The sequence below is a fragment of the Pygoscelis adeliae genome, unplaced genomic scaffold (genome assembly GCF_000699105.1).
Source record: "Pygoscelis adeliae isolate BGI_AS28 unplaced genomic scaffold, ASM69910v1 Scaffold7, whole genome shotgun sequence".
Lineage (NCBI taxonomy): Eukaryota > Metazoa > Chordata > Aves > Sphenisciformes > Spheniscidae > Pygoscelis > Pygoscelis adeliae.
Window position 1 is genome coordinate 531,407 of NW_008825268.1, and position 10,195 is coordinate 541,601.

Below are 10,195 nucleotides of genomic sequence, written 5' to 3' on the forward strand. Positions count from 1 at the left end.
ACCGGACTCACTACAAGAGCAGGACAAAGGGTGAAAGCAGAAGCACTTCCACTTAGCATTTTCCAGGTGGGATGTAGGGTTGTGCAGGGAGGCTGCCGGAGATGAGCGGGGCTGCCACCCCTTCCAGCCACTGCAGAGCTGGCTGTGGCTTCCTCCCCATACAGCATGGAAATGCAAGTATCATGTATTGACATCTCTCCGCTGACAGCTGGAATGGTGTCCCCATTCAGCAAAACCCATCCTTCCCCCAAGGTAACCTCCTGCGACATGAAGCCATGTGCTTTTAGTTTCATGCATTCATCAAGCATTAAATATAGAAAATTAGGACAATACCTGTATCTAAAGAGTAAATACACAGTAACGCAGCGACAGGCATAAATGCACTTTGCGGTGCCTTATGTGGCAGCCGTAGAGGAACGCTGCTGCAGAAGGACCTGATTTTTAATGTTCATATTTGGAAATAAACTGCTGACTTCAAGGAGTCCAAGCAAACGAGAAAAGTTCTTGCACAAGGTTGTGGAAAGGTACACCTACGGGTGGGCCGACCAGCATGGATGTGCTGTGCGGAGTCGCGGAGATGGGCTGGGACCTCTGGACATTGTCCAGCCCAACCCCTGCTCTAGCGGGGTCAGCTGGCACAGGTTGCCCAGGACGTTGTCCAGTTCTGAATATCTCCAAGGATGGTAACTCCACAGCCTCTGGGCAACCTGTGCCAGTGTTTGACCACCCTCCCAGATTGGTGTCATCTGTGAACTTGGTACACTGCTGGTACGCTCTGCCTCATCATCCAGATGATTAATGAAGAGGTTGAGCAGGACTGGTTATTGACCCGCAGGATCTGTCCAGCCTTTCTTGAGCCCTTCCCCTGCAGCATCTCAGAGAGCTCAGGTCTTTCCTGGAAAACCACGGTGGAGGTGAAGAGGAACGGAGACAGGGGGCAGGGAGCAGTGTGGCTTGGGCAGTGGCTATCTCAGCTTTGACCAAATCAGATGGAGATACAGTTTGGAGAAGAGCCAGGACAGCAAAACACAGCGCTAAAGCCCGATAGCACGGCAGGCACAGGGTTTCCTTTCGCAGCAAGTCACAGGCGCCGCTGCCGGACCAGCCTCCCCCAGCTGCAGCAGGTTGCGCGAGGTCAGTAACTAAAAGCCTGAGCCCCAGCCAGGGCTCAGGTCCTTCATCTGCACTTTCAGTGAACAGGACAACAGCGCTGTCTTTCCCTTCTCTCCCATTAAAGAAATGCACAGATTTAGAAGAATAATTTTTATTCAATGCAACAAGTTCCCGTTCAATACAACTATGAAATAAAAGCCCAAACCAGCATAACTAACTTCACATACGTCACCCAAGCGAGGCACCACTCAGCTGGAATAGATGGCGCCTTAGCAAAAAAGCCTGACAGGTATAAAAATGAACTTGGCCCTGGTGAGGGCAGGGAGGGAGTGGGGGTCCCAGCGCTGCCTCAGGGTGGAGCCCAGACAGCTCACAAGACAGGCACTGCGGGGTGTTTCCTCCTCCAGACCAAGGTGTGAGCCACGCTGGGGTGTTTCGGCAGCCAGCTTGGGATCTCCAGCGGCTGCCGGCAGGGCTGGAGCAGGGTCCCCAGCACCCAGACGGTGATGTCCAGCACCGAGATGGTGATGCCCAGTGCCTGCTGTGCCAGAACGGCCCCATCTGCAGCCTGTGCTCCCAGAGCGGAGCTGGAAGATTGCCCCGTGTGAGGCTGGCCCCAACCGAGGATGGTGCTGAGGACACTCTCAAGTCACCCCGTCAGGTCCTGGAGCAGCATCACATCCCTCCGGGGCCCAGCTCCTTTGGTTCCTTTTCCCTGTCACTGCGGCTTTTATCTCCCGGGTGTCATTTCTGGTTGGAGGAGTAAAGCGAAACCTCATCGCTTCGCACAGGCGAAAGGAGATCCCGAGGCACCAAAGGAAAAGTGAAAGCCGAGCGGGGAAGCCGGGGCCACCAGCGCAGCCACCCCAGCACTTAAGGTGGCTGTGATGAAGGCTTGAAGATCTCCTGGGTGCTTTGCTCAGATGTTTGCACCTCACTTGCCGCCAGCCGTAGCTCAGCCTGTTGGGGCCTGGCTGAGCAGCAGCGAGGGCTTTTCCCTGATGGGACACGGTCTTGCCATCCTGGGAATCGGCACGTCAGCAAGTGTCTCGCACAGCGATGCCACGCTCCACCGTACCCTGGTTCCCAGCCCGGCCAGTAAAGCCTGGCCGCAGTCGGCATGGCTCCAAACTGCGCTAGTGCCAGGTCCTGCCATGACAGTGGAGGGTCCCCCAAAGCCGGTACGGGCTGGGGACACCGTGCCATACCTGACAAGTCTGCAGGGCACTGGGGATCCATGGCAGTCATCACTCTAGCCCCAGCAGGTCCCAGCCCCAGCCGCAGACAGCACCGTGCTGGGAATGCGGCCCAGATGGCGACGATGGAGCCCCATCCTCGAATTCACATGGCCCAACGAGCTGGAGCCACTGGAACTTGCTTGGAGCAAGAAATCCCGGGTGCGTGGGAGGTCCCAAGTGCGAGAAGGAAAGCGAAAACGGGTAGGGCTGAGGGCAGGGTTGGCACTGGCACCGGCTGAGGCAATCACCCCATGACTCATCAGCTGCCATATGGCGTGAGCATGGAAAAGCCTTGGCCACAAGCCATGCCACTGGAGCAGGGTGGCAAGGAGGAGCCCAGATCACTCCTTTTGGAGCCAGTCGGCTCGTTTGGGAGGAACCGGCTTATGCTCAAGTTGCTGGTCTTGGAAAAGAAACAGGAAAAAAAAGAAAAAACAAATGAAAAAGTGCCCCAAAAAGCCAGCTTTTTAAAAAACCAACCAAACAACACAACAACCTGGGTGATGTGCGGGAACCCTGCCTGTGGCCCAGTGGCACCAGGGCAGGGGACATCAGGTGGCCTCTGCTCAGCAGCCGTCACTGGACCCATCCTCACCGGCCTGGCATGTCAGTGCCACCAAAGCGCTGCCAGCCCCACTATGCACCCCATAACCCTTCATCGCCTCTTAGCACATGCGATCTGTAGCAGCCGCCGCGATGTTGGGCTGGTTTGTGCCACTCCGTGTGCCTCGTGCTGCTAACACCACACCCGAGCACATTGGTGGTGCAATCCCTGGTGTTACATCACGGGCGGTCATCCTGGGGAACGCGCTGAGCACCCCACCGATGCTGGGGAGGGAAGGGCTGTTAATTGCAAAGTTAATTAGCAAGCAGATTTAAACAGACTGTTTTAAGTTTAAAATGAGGAAAAAACCCAGACGAGCACTTTTTCCCAGAGCCTGTGTGCCAGCGCTGTAGGGATACAGGGTGTCCCTTCCCTGGGGACATTTCCCTGCCCAGGCACGGCCGCGGGGATGCCCCTCATCAGGACAAGCCCTGCCAGCCCAGCTGGGGCTTCCCCGGCTGAGGCAGCCCTACGGGGCACTTGCCTCCCACTAGCTGCGTCATCCGCTGCAGTCCCGGGCAGGGAGAGACCTCTAGTGCTTCTTCAAGAGATGACAAGCTACCAGCCCCATCCTCACCCAGCAAGGGAGGTTTTTACGGGTGCTGCTTGCCCAACCACGGCCTCTTCACCAGTGACCTGCAGCAGAGCTTGATCCAGCATCACCACTCGATGAGATCTTCTCCAACACATGGACACAGAGACCAGCCTAGCAGCAGCACTGGGCTTTCCTCCCCATAGCTGTCTTCCTGGGAACCCACCACCCTCCTAGGAGTCACCGAGCAGAGTCAAAGCCTTTGCTCCCTGCCCTGGGCAAGCTGAGCCAGCACTCAGTGACCTCAATAGAGATATGCCCAGGGTCAAGCACCTTCACCAGGTGTTGTGGTTTAACCCCAGCCAGCAACTAGCACCACACAGCCACCCACTCACTTTCCCCTAGTGGGATGGGGGAGAGAATTGAATCGGAAGGGTAAAAATGAGAAAACTCATGGGTTGAAATAAAGACAGTTTAATAAGTAAAGCAAAAGCCGTAAGCACAAGCAAAGCAAAACAAGGAATTTATTCACTGCTTCCCATCAGCAGGCAGGTGTCCAGCCATCTCCAGGAAAGCAGGGCTCCATCATGCATGACAGTTACTCGGGAAGACAAACACCATCACTCCAAACATCTCCCCTTTCTTCTTCCCCCAGCTTCATACACTGAGCATGACGTCATATGGTATGGGATACCCCTTTGGTCAGTTGGGGTCAGCTGTCCCAGCCGTGTCCCCTCCCAGCTTCTTGTGCTGTGCCCCCTCCCAGCTTCTTGTGCACCCCCAGCCTGCTCACTGGTAGGGTGAGACACAGAAAAGGCCTTGACTGTGTGTAAGTACTGCTCAGCAGTAATGAAAACATCCCTGTGTTATCAACACTTGCCAGCACAAATCCAAAACATACTAGCTACTATGAAGAAAATTAACTGTATCCCTGCCAAAACCAGCACACAAGGTTAAGGAGGCTCAGTCTCCGCACCCAAGGCAGGACCATACCAGAGAGCCCCAGGGATTACAGCTGAAGCACCTCCAGCTTCCCTCCAGGCACTCTCTCTATGGGGGGGTGCTTCTGTCTTCCTTAATAATGCACCAAGGTGTAACAGAGTGAGGCCACAGCATTCCCCATGGCATCAGGGCAGCCTTCTTGCCAGGGGCAGGAATTACAGGAAAAGGAAAGGTCCCTGCAGAGGCTGTGCCTGGAATTAACGTCTCCAGAAAGCAAACAGGAGGGGACCTGTGCTGGGCTGCATCTGGCTTTGAACCCCTTTGCCTCCATCTGCCCCTCCCCAGAACACAGACACTAATCTTGCCTTTGCAGCATGGGTGAGTGACAGCAGGCTGGGACTGAAGGGAGCATGAACCTGCTCCCCTGCGGCAGCAACCCCAGAAAGGCTCCCAAGCTGTGCTGGGACGAGTAACCTTGTGAGGGCTAAAGCAAGTGCTGGCACAGCACTGAGCAAACCTGGGGTAGATAAGCTGCTGATAGGCCTGCGCCAGCCAGCAAAGCACCAGGGATGGGGTCACATAGTGGTGAGAACCACCCCTTTCCAGCTCAGCCTTTGAAGACAGCACACAGCTCCTAGCTTAGCCTGGGCAGGGAAAGGGGCAAGTGGCCCTTTCTACCTAAAACCCATCTATCCCATGAAACAGAAGGCCACTCAGAGCCTAGGTAAGCAATGTCCATGAAGTGCAGTTATTCCCACCCCAGCAGGTGCTCTACAGACTCTCAAAAAGAGGAACCACAAGCAAGTTTTTCCTCAGCTTTTTTTATTATCATGTAATAAATGCAGCAAGTTTCTCAGCTGTTACTGTGATTCTCATCCCCATGTGCAATCCAACGACCACAGTCTGAAACTGGACCCTTCCAGTGCTGAGGGGGCAGCACTGGGCAGACTGGGGGACCAATGCAGACAGGAACCCAAGGGCAGGCATAAACCCACATCTGCTTTCCACAGAAGATCAGAATCTTAATCACCAAAATCGGCATCGATCTTCCCAAGGAATAAGGATGGTTACAAGTGGAGTATTAGGAGACAACCCACTTTTTCCTTCCCTTCCAGCACCAGATCAGAAGGGTTTTCCTCTCACCGTCCCTTGCACCCCAGCACACAGACGTGCCTCACCCAGAACTCCACCGGGGTTTCACGAGAAGAAACTCCCATTGTCTCCAGCATCCTGAAACAAGAAGCAGAGGAAGGGTCTCACTCTGCCCAGCCAGCTCCCACCTGATGTGGGGCAACATTCACAACCAGAGATAGGTCTCTTCCACCCAAAGCACCAAGGTCTTGATGGCAGATGCTTCCAACACATGCACAAGGGTTGTCCTGGTCAATTAATAAATTAGCAGGCACAGGGATGCCTCCCCTTCCCAGCTTTGCAGCAGGCCCTTGTTGTGGGCCAAAATACCTTAAGATGCAGCCTTCAATATTTTTCCTGCCCTCTGCTAATCAAGAGCAAGGCAAAGAAACTCAAGATACATCTGACACAAGACTTGCATGGATGCATTAGTACAAGAACACCACACAGCTACATGGACTTAAAGTTTAAGTGAACTGACTCAAACTGAGGTCAATCATGCTGTGAGCAGCTGAGGATCCACTGTTTAACCTCTGACAAGTATCCATCCACACCTGGGGGAAGGAGGGAACATATCACTGCACAGCTCACTTCTAGCTTTGAAGGGGTCCCCTCAACCTCACTCTTCATTCACTGTGTAAGAGGGGTCTTCTATGTCCTGCTTGTTTTCCTAAGCAGTTCTCACCTCTTTTCAGTCTCTTGGAGGAGGGATTTTGCAGCTTTGGGGTCATTCTTCATAAAGGCTTGATACGGAGAGACAGACTCCAGGTAACCAATCACACCAGCAACAGTCATAGGAATTTTGTCAAAGATATCAGTGATTCTAGAAGGGGAAAGGGGAAGAAAGGAGCATTGGCAAGTTAATGTCAAAGGCAGTGGAACAAGGACAACAGATTGAGGTGGTGATGAATAAAATACCTGACACCAACGGTCCAACACATGGAAGCAACATCTGATTGTGGCATTTGGTGGGCCAGGAGCTCTAACTGATGCACTACTAGAGAAGCACAGATGGTCCCAGGGACCATCTAACACAGTCTGTGACTTGAACAGCCCGTTCAGCATAGACCTACTCACACAGCCCATTCCCCTCCAGCAGCTGGGACACAGCCACCTCTGCAACACTGCTGCCAGCACATTCTTTTTGCCTGCAGAGTCCATCCCTGCCCCATGTCTCGGTGGGGAGGCAGGTGCCAGCTCCCTTGAGGTCTGGGGCAGGTTCTTTCTCTCCCTCCAGTTTTCCCCTTCACCCATTAAGTGATCTTCCCAGAAGCCTCAAATTATGAGACCAACAAAAAAATCTAATCCAATTCTACCTTGAGCAGGAAGGGTCCCTGCAGCCCTTAGACCACACTTCCTGGCCCAACACAGAGCTGCGTTAAGTCTAATGGAGTGGAAATGCAGCCACGTGGCTCCACCACAATGCAAAGGCATTTGCTGAAACCCAGCAGCTACCTGCTCTGACAAACCCAGCTCCCTTGTGTCCTCACTGGGCCGGTGGCAGAGCGGCCCTGCAGAGGCACTACCTCTATCCAACTCCTGGTGCTGTGCTGAGGAGTTTCTGCTCACCTCTTCTTGTCTGGAAATGGCAAGGCATCAAAAATCTCTTTGTAGTCTTCCAAGACAAGTTTTATTCTATTATGTGAGTATTTTAAAAGCAGGTCCCAGGACTGTAACGACAGCATATTAAAAAAACAAACACAAAACTACTTGAAGCTCTCAGTTTCCACTTAGCTCAGGTTTGCTTGGCCCTAGATCTGATGCATTCATACATCTACTTCTTTTAAATACTCCTTGCATTAAAATTCACCAAAGCCTTGCGCAATGTCAAGAATTCAAGGATCCTATTTTGTTATAGAGATATGGGACCTGTCCTCTACACTGCTGTTACTCATAGCGGAAAGTCTCCCTTTAGTGAGTTGTTAGAACACTCTTTGTCAAGAAACGTCACCAAGAAAACCTCTTTCCAAACAGTTTCTACTTCCCATTCTTTTCACTGTGATCAGGGCAACAGGAGAAGTCTTTGCCAATACCAGCCCCCCAAATCTGCTCCACAGCCCTTCTCGCCACACCAAAGCCTGCCCTATTAGTCCTAATGTCCCTCTTCTCATCCAGCCAGCCCCAGCACTGCATGGAAACCACTAACACCCATCTCAACCTTGTCCTGGTATTTAACCATCCCTCTGCCCCATCCTGTAATGGAGTCCTCTAGTCATACCCTCCCCCCCAAGCCCATTGCTTTCTTCTCTGCATCTAAGTACTACACATTTCCCCCTGCCCAGACCAGGAGGGGAAGCCCCAAGGTTTGGGTTTCATCACCTCACCTCCCTGAAGGCTTTGGTCAGCTTTTCAGAGCAGTTTCCATAATGCAGACTCATGTCCACAGTGTAGGTGCTGATGACCACGCAACCACCCGGCTTAACCACCCGGTTTGCTTCTCTCATGAACTTCTCAATATCAAACCAGTGCACAGCCGTAAAGGAAGTCAGGATGCCCACTGAGGCATCCTTGAACGGCAGCTCCTCTGCAGGGCACACACTGGAAGGGGGAAGGAAAAAAGGCAGTGTATAGTATAGGAATTAGGAAGCAGGACATGAAGTCAGTGCACATTTTTTTGAGTCGATCATGACCATTTGGGATGCAAGACCACAGGCTATTGTAAATCTAGGATAATGCCCGCTCACACCAGGAATCCCATCAAATGGGATTTTCTTTGATGCCAGCTGGCCCTTACAACAATCATACTCACAAAACACCACCTCTGTATGAGGACCCGAATTTTGCCTTTGGCTGAGCTTGCTCCCCTGACACTCACAGGTAGGAGACATTAGGTAGGGAAGGGGCATCCCTGGCCTCCTGGATCTGCGCTTCGCTGATGTCCGTTCCCACCACCTTCTTGAAGTGTGCCGCAAGGAAGCGAGTGCCTTGTCCAGACCCACAGCCGACATCCACCACCAGCTCAGCAGGGTTTGCCCTCTGTGGGGAGGACCAGATGCATATCAGTGGGTGGCCAGCCAATTTCTGTGCTTTTACCCCATTCCTTCCCCCAGCATCCATACAGGAACGGTCCTGGCATGGCACAACCCCTGGAAAGGCTCTTCTGTGCCCACATCTTGCCTTGAGCCCTATTGATTTATTCTTCCCTGTGGCACCAACCAAGGCAACACTCCCAGCAGGGTAAGTACTCCTACCCACAAATACTACTACCTTGTTTTTTCTTACAGCCTGGCTATATCCCACTTACCTTTTCCTGCAGGTAGGAGAGGATGGTTTCCTGCAGCTCTTTGCCCGGTGCAAACCTGTATTTCTGGTAGATGGCCGCGTGCCCTCTCCCCTCGAACATCTGGGTGGCCATGCTTGGGTGACCTGGCACCTGGGAGGAGGCAACAAGACAAGTTTGTCACTGCAGGATCAGACTCCTCCTGCCTCCTTAGCCTGTGACGGCTAAAGTCTCCAGTTCCTGGCAGGGGCCCGGGGAGGACTTTGTCCATGAGGCTCCACCGAGGGAGGGTGAACCTGCTTCTTCAAGCATCCCTCCCACAGGTATAAGCTAACTGCAGAAGCAAACCAGCAACATCTGACAAGAAGAAGCTTTCTAGGTTTTTAAGCCCTTCTTCCCCTTACTCCTTTGCTTTCCCCACCCACCTGGATGTATTCTGAAATAAATCACAATTACAGCTGGAGTATCTGTGAATTTGGGGGCACTGAGCAGAGCATCAAAAAAATTAACAGCAGAAAAGTTTGATTTTGGGTTTTTTTTTAAGGAAATCCATGGTTTAGTATTAGCAACACAATCACAGCAACTCCAATGTGCACATTCTGAACCGTCCAATATGTTTTCACCCCTTCCTGCCCAGAAATGCTCAAAGTCTCCTTTAAATCCAGAGCCCCATTAACCCTGTCACCCAGAGCTACATGCAGAGGCAAGCCTGGCCTCACCGCAGGGCCCCTTAGGCCTCCTGCCAGCTCAGCCCTGTGTCTGCAAGCACCATCTGCCCAGCCATCAGAGATAGTTTCACAGATAGAGCACACAGCTTTCCCCTGCTCACCCACCAATTTAACCTCCCCCCAGCTGCTATAAACCACATGGTCCCTGTGCCCACCAGGCAGGGTCCCATGAGCCGAGGCCCAGCAACTGCCAGCACATTGCTCTTTGCCCATCACAGCGCACTGGAAGGCTCTCAGCCATATCCTGTTTATCTCTGTGCCCAAGCAGGCACCGTCTGAGACAGCAACAGCTCCATGGTCTGACAAAAGACCCCGAGAGCCTGCCAAAAGGACTCCCTGCCTCATTTGACGGGCAACGGCACCCTGTCACACACACACAGCAAGCGAGGTGGGCAGAAGGATGCAACAACAGCAAGTTTCTCAAGTGACACACAAATATCCAACATCGGGCAATAAAGAGTTATTATAGCTTGTATTGCAAATATCCAACATCAGGCAATAAAGGGTTAATATAGCTTGCGATGCAAGAAGAGATGCTGAGCTAGGTAGCGGCTTAGCCAGCTCAGGACTGGACACTCCCAGCAGGGAGCAGCAGCCCTGCCGAAGCCCTTTTCGGAAGAGGGTCCTCCAGGTGCTTCCCACGTTCTCAGAGAAGCCTTCTCCCACCAGCGAGCCCCCCTCCCCGCC

General features: G+C 52.9%; 1 protein-coding gene across 1 annotated transcript; it reads right to left on the reverse strand.

Moving 5' to 3' along the window:
- Nucleotides 1-5,568: 5,568 nt before the first annotated feature.
- LOC103921641 (putative methyltransferase DDB_G0268948) lies at nucleotides 5,569-8,915 on the reverse strand. The gene is made up of 6 exons (XM_009329639.1): nucleotides 8,805-8,915; nucleotides 8,376-8,536; nucleotides 7,885-8,098; nucleotides 7,130-7,230; nucleotides 6,246-6,383; nucleotides 5,569-5,659 (listed from the first exon to the last, which is right to left on the reverse strand). The coding sequence occupies exons 1-6, from the start codon at nucleotides 8,913-8,915 to the stop codon at nucleotides 5,569-5,571; spliced, it is 816 nt and encodes a 271-aa protein (XP_009327914.1).
- Nucleotides 8,916-10,195: the final 1,280 nt, after the last annotated feature.